The sequence below is a fragment of the Melopsittacus undulatus genome, chromosome 4, assembly GCF_012275295.1.
Source record: "Melopsittacus undulatus isolate bMelUnd1 chromosome 4, bMelUnd1.mat.Z, whole genome shotgun sequence".
In the NCBI taxonomy this organism is placed as follows: domain Eukaryota; kingdom Metazoa; phylum Chordata; class Aves; order Psittaciformes; family Psittaculidae; genus Melopsittacus; species Melopsittacus undulatus.
This window is the reverse complement of record NC_047530.1, coordinates 64,765,866-64,786,270: the sequence shown is the minus strand read 5'-3', so window position 1 is coordinate 64,786,270 and position 20,405 is coordinate 64,765,866. Positions and strand designations below refer to the sequence as shown.

Here is a 20,405-nt window from a genome sequence, read left to right as displayed (position 1 = left end):
TGGCAGCAGCTGCTTTGCTTCGTTTGGTTTTGGATGATCGTTAGTCTGTCATCCCTCATGTCTGTATGCAAGGGTTGAGAGCTTTTAAAATGAACTGAGCACATTTTAACTGACTGTTCTCATGATGTGGATGTATCAGCCAGGGTTGCAGTTGTCAGAGTACTGAGCTGCCAAATGTTTAGCCCCATGTATTTGGCTTGTAGGAAAATTGAGGGCCTGAATCTGGACTTACTGACTGAAAACAGAGGACAGGGCTGCTCTGCGCACCAGCATAGCTTTATCTCACTGCATAGGCCATTTGAAATGGTGTGGGGCAGTCTAGCTCTTCAAACATGGAAGAAACTCAAAGTTAGGAGAGTCTCACTTAAATTTTATTAAGCAAATGGAAAGCTTGTTATTAAGGACAAATCCTAATAATGGTATTCCACACACAGCTGCAGGTCAAATTGAATCTATTATACCATGCTTTTAATATATCAATTTTTATTATTTTAATAAGAGTTCATTTGTGTGTCTAATAATACATCACATTTTACTCCTGGCCTCATTAGAAAGTTTCTTAAATATTTGCTTGATCATTATACTTCAGTAAAGGTCTGCTGTCTTGGGACTAACCCAGGTCTATCCCAGTGCAAGCCTACAGACTGAGGCACACTTTTCCAGCCATCCATTTAAAGTAATTGTATAATTCCTTGACAAATAAAGTTTGTGATTTCCAAGCACTAATATGTAACCTGCTATTTACATTTTTCATCAGGATAACCAGAATGTATCAGTCGTCTTCTACTCTACACCTTGCTGGAATGATTAATACAAACTTTAGCAACAATTTGGTTACTTTTTCTACATTCCTTCAGCAGGGCAAGTTCTGTCAACCATACCTGCAAAAAAAAGCAAAAGATAGAGCCAATTATTTAGTTAGGCTCCATCTGTCTCTTACTGAAGCATGAAAGAGAGCCAAGGGGTTACTGCAGAAACAATTATTTGAATCAGGATACATAATTGCAAATGTATAATCCTGTTGTATAAATTTTGTTCAATGTAGGCTTTCACCTATATTGAACAAGAGCCAGTGCAAGGGCCACAGCTTCTCAGCTCCTCACTTATTAATAGGGACAGTCATGACTATTTTCCATCACGCCTTTTGAGGCATTAGTTCTTCATGGTGCTGGATTTGGCAAAACAGTAAAGACATTTCATGGCCATGACCTAAATACTACTCTCCTCACAGGCTCTTCTGAACTGAAAGCATGCAGGAAAGAGAAAAGAATTCAGGCTCTCCCTGTTTCTAGAGAGATGACACTAACAAAGATATTTCTAATGTGAGAACAGGGCAGTTTTGAAAAGCTGACTATTGGGAGCTTCATGTGACCCACAGCTCAATTAGGATGTTTTCTGCAAAGCCACCTGGTGTTATGACTGTCCTTCAGCTTACTGGGCAGCTTTTTCAGGTTTTAATAGTGACATAATATTCAGAAATGATATTGTTTAGTCCTTTTACTTCACTTTTTAAGCCCCTTACAACAGAGGGTTTTGAACCTTTAAGCTCTCCTTCCCTTTCAGTGTTACTATAGGAATTAGTTTTATCTGGCAGGAACGTATTTCATCTCAGCTGACATTCAAAGCACATGAGGCACAGCAGCTGAAAGAAGGCCTTGTGTTTGGCCAGTGTTGCAGGCTATGTCTTGTCCATGGAGCAGAGTTTGGGACTGTCTCCTGTGAGACACTGTGATCCTCCTTGTGCTGTTGAAGGAGCAGCAATTACTCCAGTGGGTACCCAGCAGACAAGGGAGCTGAAGAGATACCTGAAACTCCTTTCCAAGTGATGCTCATTCAGCAATGGTCCTACTGTTTTCCATAATGCCCTAATCCTTGCAAAACACCAGTATGTGCACTTGAGACACAAACTCTCCTGACACCACCCTGGACACGTGGCAGAGAGCAAATGGCACCAGCGCTGCTGTTTTTCCCCAGCACATGACTCCGAGCACTGCTGTGCATGGAGACACTTTTGCCCAGCCAGGCCCAGAGCCTTGCTCTGCTTTTTATCCCACACCAGTGCAATTACAGCAGCTCCCTTCCACAGAAAGTCTTGAAGTGCTTTATAATCATTAAGCCTCACATTACTCTTTGGGTTAATTATTTGTATGGGAAGAGAAATCAGCTACAGAGCTTACATGTATGAAATATCCATGTGTCAGCCTTAATAGACCTAAGCATGCTCAGGTTTGTTTGCCCTTTTAGCACCATCTTGATCCTATAATCAAAATATATGTATGAGTTTTGGTTTTGATAAACTAAATCATAAAAGAACAAACAAGCAAATGCGCTTTTCCTTTGCCTCCTCCTCTGTTGCAGTCTGGCTTTTCAAGGTGCGATCCTTGAGAGCAGGGCTGTACCTTCTGTAGCCAGAGTCCCTTTTGGCACTCTCATTCATCCATTCTGTCAAATAACATCTTCTTTGATTTTTATCAAGATCTTGACTGAGATCTTCAAAGCAATTAATTCAGTGCTCCATGATTGCAGCTGCTGAATAATTGTTTGTTAGAGTGTTTTCTTTCCCAGGCAAGAGATGTAAAGTAGTTGCTCCCCTCAATAAACAAGTTGTCAAATGTGATTAGTTAATGGACCTGTAATCATGCAATAGCATAAAGGTAAGGAATTGGTAAGTGTGATGTGAAAATGCATATTTAAATTAAAGCTATAGGGGAAGATTTTCCCATAGGAAATCTTGCTACCAATGCTGAAATAGACTATTTACCATTCATAATGATTAACTGTAGATCGTTAATTAAAGAAAACAAGAGATTAGTCATCAAGCATTTCAAATTAAAGATGCATTGATTATTCGAGTTACTGTTGGTCCGACTGGGAGACCAGGTTGGTGGCCAGGTCCCCATGCCTGAGCCAGCTTTCCCACAGAAACTGATATGCAGAAGTAAAAGCCTATAAAAATTAAGGTAAAAAATTTACTGGCCAATATCAAGCTTCAAGAGCCAGAAATGTGATCCTGTGTTCCTAATACCAGCCCTGTAATTCCCTGCACTGTTCTTGGTCAGATGCATGTTGTCAGGCTCGTCAGTTTGTAGGGGAGAAGGAATATCTCATATTTGGGCAAGTGAATGCAAAATTCCAAGCTAAATGGAGTTGCCGTGAAGGTGTATTCCAGCTCAAAAGCTAAGTAAGTAACTTGTTTTCTTCTCTAAGTAATAAATCTACCTTTCTGCCAGCCCTTTAGAAGAAACCTCAGACAATCCGGTAGCGGCATCTGCAGAAGGCCAAAGCCCCATGCAGAGGAATCTTGCAAGTCTGGGTATTTTCCCCCCTCACTTCTTACTTGGGAAAGGTGCATTCAGTGGTAACATTTCCTAAAAGAATTTTCTTTGCCAGAAAAAGGAGGTTTTTGTTTGGTTGTTTTGTTGTTTGGTTGTTTGGGTTTGTTTTTTTTTTTTGTTAAAAAACTGTATCTATTATAGAAATTTAATTTTCCATTTGGGAATTACAAGCAGTAATGCAATAATAATAGTTGTTGGTTTCCACATGCTAATTTCAAACCATTCCAGGCAGCTGCCTTCTGCTTTCTGTGCAATCTCTTAGTGTTAGGCTCCAATATAAAATGAAATTAAACTGTTTGCCAACTTTGACTATTCTTTTAAAATCCCATAGCTGCTACTTACATTATGTAACAGCAACTGGAGTAATTTAATTACTAGGTCACATATGAAAAACAAGACTTCACTTGCAGCTTTCAGGTAATTAACCACCTAACTGCTGTTAAAAATACAATAATCAGGGCAAGGACACGTCAAAGCCACTCTGCTGGTGACACTGCCTGGTCAGAGGCTGCTGATAGCCCCAACCGGCTCTTTCTTTGCTTGCTTTTCGGAGGATGGGGGTCAGGTGTGATCTGTGGGCTCCCTTGCACCCTTGGCCCACCTCTGGGGGTGCTCTGCCAGCACAAGGGGCAATGGTGCTGCTGGGTTTCTGCAGGACTCAAGTCTGATGCTCCTTTCGCAATGTCTTTCTCCGGATGGGTGTCTGACCAGGACTAGAGGCTACCAGGCATGTGCTCATAAAGCAGGTTTGTAAGTTCAGCTGTTCGCTAAGAATAATGAGGTCTTGGCCAACCTCAGATCCTAATGCTGAGGCTTTGAAAAAGTAACAGAGTAATACCTGTATTGACGTTTTGGCTATTCAGTCCAGCAGGTCACACTTCAGGGACTTTTCTCCTTCAAAGCTATTTTGTAATGAAATGTGAGACTCATGAATATGGTGTTTTTAGACAAAACCCCACAATGTGCCTGTTTGAAGCAAACCTCTCCATGCTCCAGTGCTGGCACACTTCCAGCTTCACCCCAGGGCTTGCTCCAGCATCCCTCTAGCCCCATCTCCTCTGTAGTTTACTTCAGGGCCTGTCCCACTCATCTTCTCCCTCCTGGCTGGCTCCCAGTGTGACAGTGGGATCTTTCAGTTCCACCTTATTTGTGCCCCATTCTCTGCTTTTCCTGGTGTGGTATCTAAGGACAATGGTTATCTAGGAGAGTGTTTCAAGGTACTGAACCCTTTAAAACTGAGCAGGTTAGCCAAAGAGTAGATCATACACATAAAATCATGGTTAACTGCAGAACTCCAAAAAATGGAGCATGATGTAGATGGCCAAATGTCATGATGCTTGCAGTGGCATCCCCCAAGCTGGTGAGACTGAGGTTAGGATTGGGTTAGTCCTTCAGAGAGCTGCATGGCTTACGAAGAGCATCCAGGTTTATACTGAAGACTGCATGTTGGATTGAGTGGCTGCATCCCCTCGTTGCGCACACATTGCTCGAGAGCCATCCTCATCCTTGTTAGTATGCAGCTGGTGTGGTTCACCAGCTCTGCCAAGCAGAGCTTTTTAATTCTCCCTTGCTGGAGAGAGGAAACTTCTGAACAAGAGAATGATTAATGGGGGGAGGAAAACAGAGCAAACAGAATTAAAAAAGGAATAATAAACCCCCCAGTGAAAGTGAAGCGATCGAGATTTATGAGAATTCTATGGATTCCTCACTCTCGTTTGGAGCAGGATTGTGTAAGTTGCAGCACACGGTGCTCTGCACAGCTATTAATGAGAATAGCCGTGTTTATGCTTCCATGCCCAGAGGCTCCAGGCGGAGGCCTGTTCACACATGTAAGGACAACACAGAAAGCCAGGCCCCAGTAGAGCAGGACCAGCTGGGAGGGTTTTGGCTGTGAAGGGTGGGTCCTGCCTGCAGCACAGCTTGGAGGGCAGCTCCTGGTGCGGGGAGGGGGGACACAATTGGGCAGCACAGTGAGATCTGGTCTGTCACAGCTCCATGAAGTGTGCTGTTTGGGTAAATCCAAGCTTCCCTGGGACGGGTACCCAGCTCAGGCTCAGCAGAAGCCCTGGAGAGGTTTGCCAGGCACTTATTTCCCTCCTACTTCCTTCAGAGTTTAATGGAAGTCAGTGAAATGTTGCCGGTCAGGTTTCCCACTATGGCTGTGGATGCGCAGTCTTCCCATGCTCCTGCAGCAGTCAGCATCAGCCAGTCTGCATTATGGGTGCCTCCAAACCGCTTGGAATTAGGAATCCGTGGAGCACATGTGCACTATCAGGTCTTTCTTCCTGGAGGGCGTCCAGCCTGGCTCAGCTGAGAGTCATTTGCAATGAATTGTCTTCATACAAAGTACTGAACCTGACTAATATCCCTCCGCTCTCCACGGCAGTAGTAGTAAGTGCTTGAGCATTTTTCTTCTAACAGCTCAACTTTGCTCTGCACCTCTCATGTATCCCTTCACCACCAAACTCCTTCTATCACTGTGATGGGCAGCGCAGGGGCCCTGGTGTGGGTGCACCCCTGACCAGCAGGGCAAGTGGCAAGCAGCCCTTGGCCACACTGCTCCCATTGGGCAAAGCAGCTCCCTGCACTCTCAGTGCAAGAGGTACCGGGCTGCCTGCTCCGAGGGGAGACGTTCATCACAAAAACCGACAAACCTCCCTTTGACAGCGAATAAGAGTGAGATTAACACAAAAAGTGAGGTGGCACACAAGAAAAAACAAACAGAGAAAAAGGAAGTCCTTGGAAGGGGGAAAACTGGAATATGCATTTTTTTGGTGGACAGAAAGATCAACGAGGGCAGAAGACCAGGGGAAGAGCAGCTTCAGCTATGAAATCACCAGGCAGTGTCCATTTCTACTGCCCATTAAACCTCTGTGTGTGCGTCTGCCTGGGGAAGGCATGGGGGTAAAAGGAAACCATCAGTGCCCCATGCTGCTTGGCCAAGTTATTTTCCATTGCTGAAGTATTCCATCACGGTTTATTGCTTTGACCTTGCTGCCTGTGCTCTTGGTCCTCCTCTTCCTTCTCAGTATGGAGAGTTTGTGGTTTGTTGTGCCTGCTTAAAACATGGGTATCTCTGGGGAAGGTTTTGGTATCCTACCTGCCTCTAGAGTGATGCACAGCTATTCCACCCTGCCTAACTCAGTCTCTGTGTAGAGAGGAAGCACAGCAACCATGCATACAGCAATACAGTAGAATAATCAGAGAAAGTTGGTTTTGAAAAGTTCAATAAGAATGAGGATTAATAATGTATCCAAACCCTGCTGTGTCAGAGAAGGGAGCAGTGCTGAGGAGCAGGGATGGCACCAAGGAGTCGGATGGCACCAGGAGGATGCAGGGGGTTGCAAAGCCCCAGCCAGCCCACTGGAGATGGAGGGGCCGCTGCAACCTGCTGGCTATGTAACCTTGTTGCTTTCTTTGAAGGATGCAGTTTGCAGCTGTAATTCCTTTGGATCTGATATGGAGATGTAGCTTAATTCTACTAGCATACAGCTCCTTCTTCCTTCTCTGGGATTTTTATTACATAGCCTTATAAGAGCCAGTCTGAAAAGCTGATTCTGGACAGAGTTGGGAACTGCTTTTCCCTGCCATACTCATTTCAGTTCCTTGGTCCATGCAATTCCTCTGAACAGAGGAGGACCAATAATCTATAGGTGCTATGGGCAAGCTATTTAGTGGGACTCCTGAACTTGGATAAATCATTTGACCTCCTCCTGCCTCCATCAATCTTGTTGCAAAAGTAGCTTAATGCTGGCTCTAAATGAAGAACAGATGCTCCTTCTGAGCACAGCTATCATGCACCAGTGGAGGGAGAAGGGGATAAACCAACAAACACACACCCCTACTGCAGCCAGTGCAAAATGCAACCAGTGGCTCCACTCCTGGAGCTGTTCCTCAGTCTCCATTAGCAGCTGAAAGCAGAAGGTGCAGAGGATGGTGGGACTGTTGGGATAACGGCTGCTTTCTCAGAGCTCCTCTGCAGCCCTGGAGAGCCAGCAGCTCAGGGCATGGTGGTAGAGACAAATCCATCCTCCTGAACGAATGCCTTTCATCCACATTTTAAGTTACTGAGAGAAAGATTGCCTTCCCATTGGCATACTTAACACTTCAATGATTGACACCCCTGTCTTCCCATTCCTGCTTCAGAGGCCAGTCCATTTGCTGAAGTGCAGACTCTTCTACCCTTAGATGTTTTGTAATAGTTTAGAGAAGAGTAGCATCAGCAGCAGCCTTACAGGAGACCTTGTTCCACACTGGAAACCTGCCCACATTGAAATGGTTTTGCCTGACCTCACTGAGGTAAACTCATAAAATAGTGGTTGTTGTCAGGCTTCATTTTATGTATTTCAAGTTTATTTTATATCGGTTATTGGGTAATGTTTGCTTGGGCTGAAATATAACTCCAGGTAGGAAAATATAATCCATTTTCCTCCATTCCTTGCTGCCAAAGACCAAGCACCAGAGCGAGATATTGGCTTCAAGCATGTCCCTTATGGGACAAAGATGCTTGGTTTGCAGTGACAGAGCAGGGCTGACACCACTCACAGATGGTCTGTGACCCCCCAGTGTCCGTGTTTGATTGCACAGATCTGCCACAGACAGAGATGGGCTCTGCCAATGGCTGCCCCGCATGGGAGCAACCTCTCCCACCCCTCCTCCTCCTCAGTGGCTTTTCCCCATCCCCAGTCCTGCTCCAAATGTACTGGAAGGTCGGGAAAACCGAAGCTGAATGATTTGCTTCTGGGCAACGTCACCACAAGAAACCATCACCATTGCAGAAAGTCACTCAGATGCAAACCCACAGTGACCCTGTTAACCTCATGGCCCTGGTGGCAAATGCTGCATCCTTGCAACTTTAGGGGCTAACAGAAATAAACCCTCTTGTCTGCATTATTTTGTATTGGTCTCACTTCCTTGCTTAAGAGACATCTAGAAAATGACTTTTCCTTCACATCCAGCAGGCGAGAGGCGAGGACAGCAGCCCCTGCCACCCTGACAGGGATGCACTCTTGCAAGTGTGCAGTAGCAGCATTGAGCACACACACTCCCTATGTTAGTGTTGTACAGAAAAACCAATGTTTTCTGCTCCTTATGGGCTGTTTTCTTCACCAGAAATTCAGCTCCATCTATCCAAGGTCCTCAAATGTGACCAGTGGTTTGGGGGGACCTGGACAGAATGGAAGCAGCAACCCCACAGCCAAGCCCATGGGCTGCAAGGGGAAAGCAAATACATCAGGCAGCCTCATTTTGTGAGCTCGATCACCTCCAGACACGCTGCTTGCGCAGCTGTGGTGTGTTTCCGTGTGTGCCTGTGCATTTCAATTGGTTCCTTGGTTTCTTCCAAATATATTTTGAAACTAACAGCAACCACATAACCTGCTAAACAATCCCACCCAGCAGGGATGGAGGAGCAGCAGTCTTGGAGGTAGTTACATATTTCATTATGTATTTATACATAATGAAATTCTATATACCTTTATGTATATAAATCTAATGTATTTTGTGATATACTTTTATATTTGCACATTCCCTAATGCCCACAGGCTTTATGAACCCCTGCAGGTGGCTGGCGGGGAGGCAGCTGGTACCCCCACCCGAGGGACAGCTGAAGCACAGGACCAACCCTCACAGGTCCTGGGGAGCCCCCAGAGGATACATGCAGAGTGAGCCCTCTGCGAGGAGATACCCATCAGAAGGCAACCTCCCCAGCCCTGCAACCAGCCCTGCCCACTGCTGCCCTTGCTGCTGTGGTCAGAGCCCTGGTGCCCACCAAGCAGAGTGAATACATCCTGTTAAATCCCCCCCCCAAGCTGTTCCAGGTGAGTGCTGAGGAAAACATCCTCTCTCTGCCCCCTGAGCATGTTCCCCAGCACAGAGAACATCAGCAGCTCCATATCTGCAGTCCCAGCTGAAAGCAACCCTCTGCTCTCCTTCATTTGTTGTTGGGGAAGAGGATGGAGAGCGGAGGCCGACAGGGATGGTGACAGAGGACTGGGTGGCAGCTGGGCTGGAGCCGTTTCACATTCACTTTCTCCAACATCACAAGAAATCAGAAGTGGCACAGATTATTTTTGTGCCTCTTTTGTAGGTCACCTTTAATAGAAATGTTGGTAACGCTATCTGTGTATCTGAAATCTTATATAGTAGCTCTGTAACTCACTGCCTTTATCAGCCTTCTTTCATGTATAATTTAATGCTTGTATAACTATTTTGTTTGGGTGTGACTCTCAGAATTATGACTAAAAAAAAGCCAGTTAACTGCTTTTTATGGAAAGTATTTCTTTCATGTTATTTTAAAACCATGGAGCCAGGGGAAGCGTTTTATAGACCACAGAACCTCGCAGGGCAGTTAATTTCTGTTTGAGCTATTTTCTCCGCTGTTTTAAAGGGTGCCATCAAGATCACTGCTATTTCTCTTGGTTGGGAGCCAGACGACTCTTCTGCAGTTGCGACACATCCTTAAGTGGTTATTAGAGACGGAGAAAATAGTAAGCACGAGAGCTGGACGCTGCGTCACACAGTGTCAATGGGTGGAAGGAGGAGGCTCTGCCTCCCTGTCCCAGGCACCCCAGGGCAGCCACAACTTGGGATTAGGTGCTGAGGATGATGCATCCTTCTTCTGATGGGCAGAAACTATTTCAGCTTGGGAATGTGGGATAACCCCCCCCGATGACAGCTCACATACCCTCTGTCCCCAGTCCTGCCAGCCCAGCAAGCTGAGCCATCCCATGGAAGATGCTTTCTTCCCATGGGCAGCAAATGGGCCTTCGTCACATTCGTGCCATGGGCCCAATGGAGCATGTGGGCCTCAGCTGATCAAGCCTTAGCTCAGAATAAGAGGTCTCTGCTCTGCCTTTTAAAGCAGAGAGTTGTGTGTTTAAAGCAGTAATTGGGTGTTTAGCTGAGCCCTGGGCAGGCCTGAGCTATGCACTAGATATTCTGCCTTTTGTTTCATACTGGATTATTCTGTGTCTGAGTGAAGGGGTTTTTCTTTCTGGTCTCTTCTGTGCAGTTTGCTCCTCGCCTGCTTGTGGGCGTGTGTTGAAATCTTTGCTTTTTGCTTACGAGGTCAAGTGCTTTAATCAGAAGCAAGAAAATGTGCGTGCTTTAGTCCTAAATTCTCTGAGCGGCTGCCAAATATAATTAGAAACAAATGGCTTTATCCCTCATTTGAGAGCTGCACAGGCACTGGGGGGCAGGAGGCGGAGAGTTTGCTTTGTCTGGCTGCTTTTTGGGGAGCTTGCAGACTAAAGCACCACCAGAAAAATCCCAGTGGTACTTACACATTCAGCCCCACTTGTGGCTTCCTCACACAAGGGACAGTGTCCGGCCCCAGGGACACAGTATTGCCTGTTGGTACTGCAGCTCCTGCACTCTGGTGTGAGGGTCCCTAAACAGGGGCCATTGCTCATCCTTCTGGTGTCTCCTAGCACGAGGGGGCATTTGCTGAGAAAACAGGTGCTTGGAGGTCACAAACTGGCTATTTCAATGAACAAATGGTTTTGGCACCAAAACGGCTAAAGAGCATCTCTCATGGCTTGTACAAGATGTGGAGGTTTGTAGCATTGAATCACAGCCTGGCATTGCCCTATGGCATGACATTGCCTCACAGCACCACATCCCAGCATGGCATTACTTCATGGTATCACCTCATGGCATGGCATCACCTAATGGCATGGCATCACCTAATGGCATGGCACCACCTCATAGCATCACTTTATGGCACAGCATTACCTTGTGGTATCACCGTAAAGCACAATGTTGCCCCATGGCACGGTCTGCAGCAGAGGAGGGAGCCCACCACTACCACCCTATGGCTACACATGTGCTCTGGGGGATGGGACTGCCTCAGACACTGGGGGGAGTTTTTTTCTTTCCTGAGTACATTTCAGAGCAAACTGAACAAAATCTGAAAGTTCTGGTGTTTTTCCTCCCTTTTTGCCTTTCTTGAAGGACCTTCCTTGGGCCGGATGCCACAGTGATGGCCGTGAGATGCAAATTGGGTAATCAGCAATTTTTTAAATGCTTTTATGTTCATCATACCCCCAGCTCCCAAAAGCCATGTGCAGCACCCAAGGACAAGGTACACATCCTGTCCCATGGCCACCGCTCCCAGCACCTCCTGCCCATTGGTGAACACAGGGAGGTCTTCACAGCTGCGCAGCTCAGGGCTTCTGATTCCCCGTAATGAAGCACTTGAACCTGAGCCATTGGTTTTCAGCAGCCACAAAAGTCTTCATGCGTTTGCCCGATTCGGTTTGAACACGTTTGTCCGCAGCACCACAGCCTACCGGCCCTCACCTCACCTCTGCACTGCAGGGAAGGAGGGTCCGGTCCCCGATGTACCGACTACAGGACAGGGGAATGGATGTGCCATCCCAGGCTCTGCCGTGGCACTGGGGCTCATTCCCCAGGTGAGACACTAGATGGAGCATCTGACATCGCGAATACTTGGGTATCTTAATCCCATGAAGGATAAATTGAAAAGCTAAATGAAAGCACAGATTAAGTTGTATCCAGCAGCCCTGTTTGCTCTCTGGACATGCGCCGCCTCAACAGGAGCAGGCAGGAGAGGCAATGCCTGCACCAGGGCTCAGCCATAGCTCCTCCTGCAGAAACACGGACCTCTGGCAGTCGCAGGCCCAGGCAATCAGCCACACACCCTGGGATCCACCCAGGGCAGGGGAATCCTTCCCCACAACATGTCCACCTTCAGCCGTCTGTGCCCTGCCTGCTGGTGAAAGTCTCATGAAGGTCCTGTGGGGTATCAGGTGTGCAGGCTGCCATGGCCCAGAAACCAGGGAAGAACAGAGGAACTGCTTCAGATTGTTCTCATACGCTGGTTGTGACTGCAAGGAGGGCGGCATGGGGCATTGATCTGCGATCACAGGATGGCAGCCCGCAGGACAGAGACCCACAGCTCAGCTTGGAGAACTAAACTGCAGTCAGCATCACCTCCTTTTGCACCTCTGCTTTGCTTCAAGACTCCCCAAACTGTTCACTTCCCACTGCTGGCAGCTGAACTAACCGGCTGTGACAAGGTGACAAGCCAGTGGCACAGCATCCCCTGTCCTCCCACAGACCATGGGACATCTCACTTTGAAACCCAGAGGTGGTTGCAAGTCGCTAATGAAGTAACAAACTCTTCCTAAGTGTGGCTCTGATCTGCAGACCTCACCAGCACATGGTGGGGTCCACTGAGCCCCAAGGGGGTGCCTGTGTTCCCCTGCAAGCCCTTTGGGGCGCGTTAGCACAGACTCCTCGGCCCCATCACTTCCGTGTGTGTGTGGGGTCACTGACACCCAAGTGACCCCAGCAAACCTACCAAGGGAGGGTGCTGCACCCCTCAGTGCTATCACAGACCAGGCTCATCCGGGTGTGCAAACCTCCAGTGTGCTGCTCCAGGGGTGCTCCTCCAGCCGTGCTGTGCAGTGTGGGCCGGGCAGCACAGCAGGCACCCCCCCACAGCAGGAACGGGCAGCACAGCAGGCACCCCCCCACAGCAGGAACGGGCAGCGCTGGCTCACATTGATCCACAGGCTCGGAAGGGCTGAAGAGAGCATGGTGCTGGAAACCAAGTTGTGTTGGCAACCTCTGCAGGTACTGCTAAGACCAGAACACATGTGTCTGCATTCACCCCACCTCCTTCGGGTGCTCACCAGTAGGCAATATTTCAACATGGGAAACATAAAACGCCTCATCTTGGCAAAGACAGAAGTGGATGGAGGATAGGGGGTCCCATCTTCTCCCATAGCTTCACTGCTGGTGTGGGGACAGCACATACGATGTGGTTATTTACCATTCCTCACAATACAAGCATCAAAGGAAGTTACCAGGCAGCAGGTTAAACCAGAGGAAGGTTTATTCTGTCTGTTCATACACAGTGTATACTGAAACCATGGCACACCCTAAAGAGCAAATGATTGAACAAAGACTCAGACATCAGAAGAGAACTTATCGAGGGCAATTAAGTGCAGTGACAACCCTCTCACTGGCTCAGGGAGTGCCTTGCTGGGAGCTGTGCTGGTGGGAGCTCTGGACACCACCGCCTGGTGCCTGTTCCTGGACCATCTCTGGAGCAGCAGTGGGGGCATCCACACCGCCCCACATGTGCAGTGGCACCGTGCTGCTTTGTGCTCTCCCAGTGCTGCTCTTCCCCAAGTGGTACTTCCCCTCATTTCCCAGCACACACAAAGAAACGTGGGTTTCTTGAGACTTCCCCTCAACCACAGCACGTATCTGGAAGCCCCATCTAATGGTGACATCAAACGGGGCTGTGCTCGCCCCACTGCAGCAGCTCTGGGGGGGAACTTCCCTGTGGTTCATGGTGCTCCCATGCTTCCCCACTGGGACTGCTCCCTGGGCCTGGGCTGCCCTCACAGGCACTGAGTGTGAGGGAGCTCCTTGTGTGCCAGCCAAGGCTGGTGCAGCAAACAGCCTCAGACACACACCTGGTGCCACTCACCTGGGACCCCCAGAGATGGGGAAGGGCTCTCCACACACGCTCCCCCAGGACTGTAGAGCTAAGCCATGATGTAGGATTACCAGGTGGCTCTGGCCCTGTGGCCAGGATGTGCCAGGCGAGGGCAGTGCCAATTCTGATCCACACAAAACCAGATGGTTTCCTCATCTGTGAAGACCAGGAGAGTAAGAGCACTCGGACAGCGCTTGCTGTGGTAAAGAGCTCCTCAAAGGCCACCAGGTTTCGGGGGCTTCTTGAACCCATCAAGACACAGAATACACATTAAGTTTACTTGGTGATTGCAAAATTACTACTAGAATCTGACTCCAGAATCTTACTCATGGTTGTACTGGGAAGAATGGGGCCATTTTCACATCATGGCTCGAGCCTGCAGCACTGGTGGGAAAAAACGCTGCTCTAAGATGCAAATGGAGCAAACTCGCTGCAGAAGCCATTAGCTAAGCATGGATGTTATCCCCTCCAAAGCCATTCCTCCAGTCAGCCTCACCACAGCCACACTCTGATGTGAGCACACTGCAAAAATAGAGGGGCACTGACTAAAGATCTTGTCTCTTCCTCCGTTAGGAAATTGCAGACTTCCATTTCTTTAATCTAACCATTTGCAGGAGGAGATACTTTCTCCAGAGAAGCCAATATAAGAGGGCTGAAAGGTCGGATGGGATAATATGTAATCCATTGCGATAAGGGCTGTTTACAGAATTATTAATCAAATGCAAAAGGGAACAGATAGTAACATTTTTTATTAAATATTACAGTGGATCAAAAAGTACAAAATATCTTTTGCCTGCTATGTGATTGGGAAACTATTGGCACATAATACAGTATCAAAAGCATTAATAAGTACAATTTGGAAAACATACAAAAATTGAGTGTTTATAGTTGGCTCAGCTTTATTTCTGGTAGTGTTTAAACTAACGCAAAGGTTACTCAATAACCTTTTAAATGGGAAACTATATAATATTACTGGGCCATTTTTATATATACAAATCATCACCTTACAGAGCATATAGGCTACATAACTTGAATCACAAAAAGTATACAATATTTACAACAAAAGAAAGTTAAAAAAGTATAAACAGCTAGTAGATTATGCTGCCATTATTAGAACATATTTAAAACTGCGGGGCTGGGGGGAGAGGGGAGGAGGAGGAAGAGAACAAGTGAAATATCCACCACACGTACAGCAAACACCCAGGGCGCGCTCACGGCAGCACTGCCCACGCTGCCCCTTCACACCAGTGCACAAAGTCCCCTGCAGCATTAACACCACAACACCTGCACAGTCGGGCCAGCTGTGACCTCCTTCACTGGCCACCACAAAGGAAGGGACCGGGGGACACCCCAGAGGTGCCCTAGGGGTGCCCTGAACAGGCCACAGGTGCCAGCAGGGGTGGGCACAGCACTTGCACCTGCACCAGCTCCAGGCGCTGCCAAGATGACCTCTGCAGCCTGGACTAACTGCTTCCTAACAGTGGATGCAGTGGGGGACATCTCACGGCAGGACAGACCTGCTGCAGAACACAGCTTGTTCCTGCCCAGCCCAGCAAGGGGGTTGGATCTTACTGGGAGCCGGACCCTACTTCCCACGTGCTCCACAAAGTCTGGCTCAGCATGTGGCCAGAAGCTACACGCGAGCTGTCTGCTGCTGGGCCTTTTCCTTTGCGTTCATAACCTTCAGCATCCCTAATGAATCCTGGACATAGTGCGTTTGAATTGCAACATTTCTTGGAACTGGCTCCTGGTAAATAGATTTATGACTCTATTACCAATTAGATTCCACAGTTTCCTTTACAAACTTACCAATAACAATGGTTTGATTGCACAAAGAAAAGCTTGTGCAATTTCATTCAATAATAAGGCCCCTTGAACTCAAACAATGCAAACAAAGCCCCATTTAAGACATTAAAAAAAAGGACTTTTCAGCCAATAGGGAATTCAATAGTCTTTTGAAAGATTTCCAAGATTTCTATTAAAAGTTTTTAAACAAACAATGCTTCTGTTGGGGTTTATGCTATCATTTCTTTTCCACTGCCCTTACTATTTGCACAGTATATGATGAGCCTCCCCAGCCAGCAGTGGGCAGCCTCCTCATGGGGCAAGCGAGGATCCTTCCTCCTCTCTCCCCATCCCCCAGCCCTGTGCTACCCCAGCACAGCTCCAAAAAGCCTACCATGGAACTCCAACGGGATGTGACCAAAAGGGAAATCAGACAACTCGCATAAACAAATGCATGATTCCAGGACGCACAACCAAAAGACGGAAGAGAAGCGTCTGCTTTGCCAAACACACAACAAGCTTCTGTTTGCATTTGCTGTAGATTTTGATATTCTCTCCCCTTACCCCCACCCTCTTCCTCCCTACCCCCAAACCCCCAATTCTCACATGATTAAGATCTAGTGCAACTTTACTACAGATGTCCTCCACACTGTGGCCTCTGCCTGGACGAGCCTGTGGTTCTGTTTCCTGTACGATCTGTGGAGCAGCAGGATGCTCTGCACTGGTACATCCATGTTCTAAGTTCTACTAGTCTGTTTATCGATCATTTAAATATAGCTTCACCACAGGAATATAAAGTATTTAATTGAAGAAGCTGGATCTTTAACAGTAGATGAGTATATTATTCTGGTTTCCACCTTCAGATATTAAATATGATACATTATATACTGTATTTGGCTTCATATCACGGGAAAATTTAATGACATGCCTAGCATGCAAAGTGTTTCTTAGTAGTTTCCATTTTTCTTTTCATATTGATTATGTTGTCTTTGAACAGTAACTGAGATGGTTTGAATCACAACCAATTTTCACATTCTAAAAAGCCTCCAGGTCACACTTTGCTTTATCGATGTTTATGCCTGGCTCCGTGGTGGTCATGTCCTGCAAAGTGAATATACAACCATAGGGAAGCTCGCTCTTTAGGAAAACTCAGCCCTTCTACACCCGGGCTTTCCCCTATGAAAGGATGCCCAGGGAGAGGCTGAGATACCCTTGGGGATGTGGAAGGTCCATCCCAACCACTGCATGCAATCCCCTACCCATTCTACCGAGCCCGGCCTGCTCATGAGGCACAGGACCCAAATCAGCACTGTCCCCTGTCCTGGTTTCTGAAATTCTCGACATTCTCACAAACCACACATCCATTTTCTGGGTTCTATTGTCATCCAGCAGCTCGTGCCAGGGAGGTTCTGTTGTCTAGACTGTTTCTCTGGTAGGCAGGAAGGTTTCACAGCCTAGGTAAGGTTAAGTACAACACTCGACAAATTCATGGACCACGATACGGGAAAGCAAAGCTCAGTGGGAGGGGAGAAGCAGCGTGAGAGCCATCACAACTATGGGAGGAGGGCAAGAGGTGCTCTGCACCTCACATGGGCAGATCGTGGGGAAAGGAACCTTGTTGGCACCCTTGCACCATAATATTACCTACAGTATGTTTATAGCCATTACGATTAATCTGAACCAGTTGCTTCAGTTTGTAAACAGTAAACATTACCACAAAAATGAAACAAAAATGATGCTCAAAAGTATAAAGAAACTGGAAAAATTATGGACACATAAAAGAAAAAAAATAGGACAGCCACAGCCTTTAAAAAAGTTGCAGATAAAATGATACTGTTTAATTTAAAAAAAGAAAAAGAAAAGAAACCCAAAACAAAAAACCAAACATAAAGAGCACAGAATATACTGGACAAACAAAACTATATAAATTATTGTGACCAAATGTGACACTGGTAGTTTACGAAGTGGATATGTACAGTCAAATTGAACAGTGTTTACCCTTCTGTTCTAATAGTGTCAAAATGAAGAATCTATTGCCGTTTTACTATACATTGCATTGATTGAATCTTTAAAAGTCAGGAAAAGTTACCCAAAAAAGCACATCCACTGATTGTATGGATTCTCGGCCCACTTCTCCTTTCCAGGTTCATCTCAAGTCCTCGAGTCATTGGCAACAACGCATGGCCTCTGGTCCTCGGCTCAGTGAAAGGCAAACGCAGCCCTCGCACAGGACTTCAGTGAGCTCAGGACTGGGCCTGCATTTCCACGGCTCCCTTTGAACATCTGCTCTTACCATATACAAGTCCTTTCAGAGAACACATATGCAAGATCCAATGGGTTTTTTTCTCTCTTTTCTTTTTTTGTTGGTTTTCTGTCTCTGGGGCAGGGATAAAGGGTGAGGGGACTGATGTGGGAGCCAGATTTAAAGAAGCAGTCCTGTCTCCATCAGACGCTGAAGCCCTCCTCTAGGGAAGACACGACTGCATCCTGGTTGACAGAAATACAGATCACTAAATCTGCGAGGCATCGTCACAGGGGGAGGAATGATGCTAACTTAACTTTTCTCCTCAGACCTTCTTTTGTGAGCGAGGGGGTTTACAGTTTTGTGCTGGGATGTACAGAGGATAGCTGGGAAGGTGGGAATGCGGCTTGAGGGTTTATAGCAGCTAAAGGATAAATGCTGTTATGTAAAAGGTCACCATAGGAACTTCCTACAGGTGTTGCTGCAGCTAAGTGTCTGTACAGTTGCTGAGAGTTTGCAGGGGATGTGAGGAATTGTCTCTGCACCATGAAGGAGTGAAGAGCCAAAGGTTGCATTAGTGGGGAGAGCACGGTCTGATTTTTCAAGTACTGCAGGGGATGAGAATACCCAGGCGGGAGGCGATTGTTCAGCCCTGTGCACAGGCTTCCCGGATACAAGCCTGGGAAGATGGGGGCTGAAAGGGGATATTTGTGGCTTTCCAGCATGCTGCCAGAATGGAGGCCATGCACCGGCTTGCTGCCTTCCCCCTCTGGGTCGGGAACCTTGTCTTTCCCCGCGGTCTCCTTTGGTAAGTGCAGAGGAGACACAGCTCGGATTTTCTTTTCCGAAATGACTTTGTCCAAATCCTCCAGGCTCCGTTTCAACGGCCGGGCAGCCCCCACGTTCTGAGGGCTTGTTCTGCGGCTGACGATAGGATGCACCATCCCCTCTATCTTCCTCAGGTTCTCCAGCCTCTGGGCCTGCTGCTTCCCAGACCTGTGGAGCAACTCACTGTGTTTCTTCGGGGCTGTCACGGCCATGGGGGACACACGGCAAGCTTTGGGGTTACAGTCTAGGCTCACCGCCTGGCTGCTCGCAGCCTGGAAAGGGGAGATACCTTTGCCTTCTTGCTGGGCCATGGATGAATGAGGGAGGCTGGAGCCCAGAGCCTTTGCAGTCTGTTTGTGTATGCTCTTTGGAAGACTCAAATCTGTTGGCTGATCATCTGAAGAGGCTTCCACTGCTGCCTTTTTTTCTTGCTGATGCAAAGATGGGCGATAATTTAAATTTAGTTTTTCTGGGTGTTTGTGTTGAGTAAAAGTAGAAATATTTTCAGACTCTCTGAACATGTCCCGGGGGAGGTACTTTGATGTCTGTTCGTTATTAAGGTGGTGTTCTGTGTGCCTATAAAGGCTGTGCAGATGAGGTGATGAATAAAAATCTGCCAAGAAAGTGGGCACATGGGAGTGCTGCAGTCCCCTTTTCTCACTCATTTTATCTTTGCAGTCCTGGACGTCTGTCTTCGGTATGTATGACTCGGCAAGAGAACTGAGGTGATGTTTTGAAAAATCACAGCGCTGAGGATCTGGTTTACTGAGCATGTCATGTTTAAAAACATCATTAATTGATTTCCTTTCTTCCTTGGTTTTAAAACTCTGTACGTGCTGTATGACTGAGGGCCTATTAATTGCTACAGGATCAGAATTAGGGGCATGGGGACCTTGCGACATGCTTGAGGACAGTTCATCTCTGCTGTTCAGTTTCTTTTTGCTGATCAAAGGTGGAGGAGAACCATAAGGATAGCTGCATGACAGGGCTGCCCCACTGACCTGAGACAGCAGCTTCTTCTTTGCCAGGGGTGACATGATGCCTGGATTACCCTTCGAGTAAAGCAGGGGTGTGTAACCAAAAGTGGAGTCATCGTTCATTGATCCGGGCAGCTCTTTTTCCTTGAACATGTCAAAGTTCTGCACCACCAGTACTTTGGGTGTTTGCTTTAGTGCATTGTGGATATCTTCATTTCCCAGCTGGTCCACTTTCACTGTGCAGTTTGCGATGTAATCGGCCATCTCTGGCAATTTGTCGTCTTCCATGTCGTTCTGAGTGGGCAGCTGGACTGGGTAAGCTGTGAAGGGCATTTCTGCAGGTTCGTTTTCTAAGCTGTCAGTAAAAGCTTTGTGTAATCTTTGTTCAGGCTTTTTGTCTTCCAGGGCATCTGCTGGGGGGTGTAATCGTTTTGTGACGGTGGCATCCAGAACAGTGTCTTCTTCTGGGGGCACGGATGTACTTGAGAAAGAGGACGAGTGCTGAACCTCCTCCTTAGTTTTCTCATTGCTCATGCTGTTTTCTGTCAGGTCTGTCTTTTCCAGGGGCAGTGGCCGAGCTGTCTCTGGTAAAAGGGATGGAGGGCCTTGCACAGGTTGTTTCATCTCTCCCACTGTAGGGTGTTCAGGGAAATTTTTCTGGTCTGCTGATTCTTGATCCTTCTCTTGTTCTGATGAAACCTAATAAAATGATTCAACAGACAGTAATAAGAATGTGGTGCATTTTGGCAGACTGTTCATAAGAT

The 20,405-nt window shown here is 47.2% G+C and overlaps 1 protein-coding gene across 4 annotated transcripts in view; it reads right to left on the bottom strand.

Annotated features, from left to right (window-relative positions):
* Nucleotides 1-14,540: 14,540 nt before the first annotated feature.
* ARID5B (AT-rich interaction domain 5B) overlaps nt 14,541-20,405 on the bottom strand; it is a 123,305-nt gene continuing 117,440 nt past the window's right edge. For 3 of the 4 annotated variants that reach the window (XM_034061677.1, XM_005153660.3, XM_034061678.1), the window contains one exon: nt 14,541-20,340. In XM_034061677.1, the coding sequence (XP_033917568.1) occupies nt 18,190-20,340 (2,151 nt within the window). In that variant the 3' untranslated portion in view covers nt 14,541-18,189. The remainder of the gene's footprint in view (nt 20,341-20,405) is intronic. The other variant, XM_031053076.2, reaches the window with a different exon arrangement.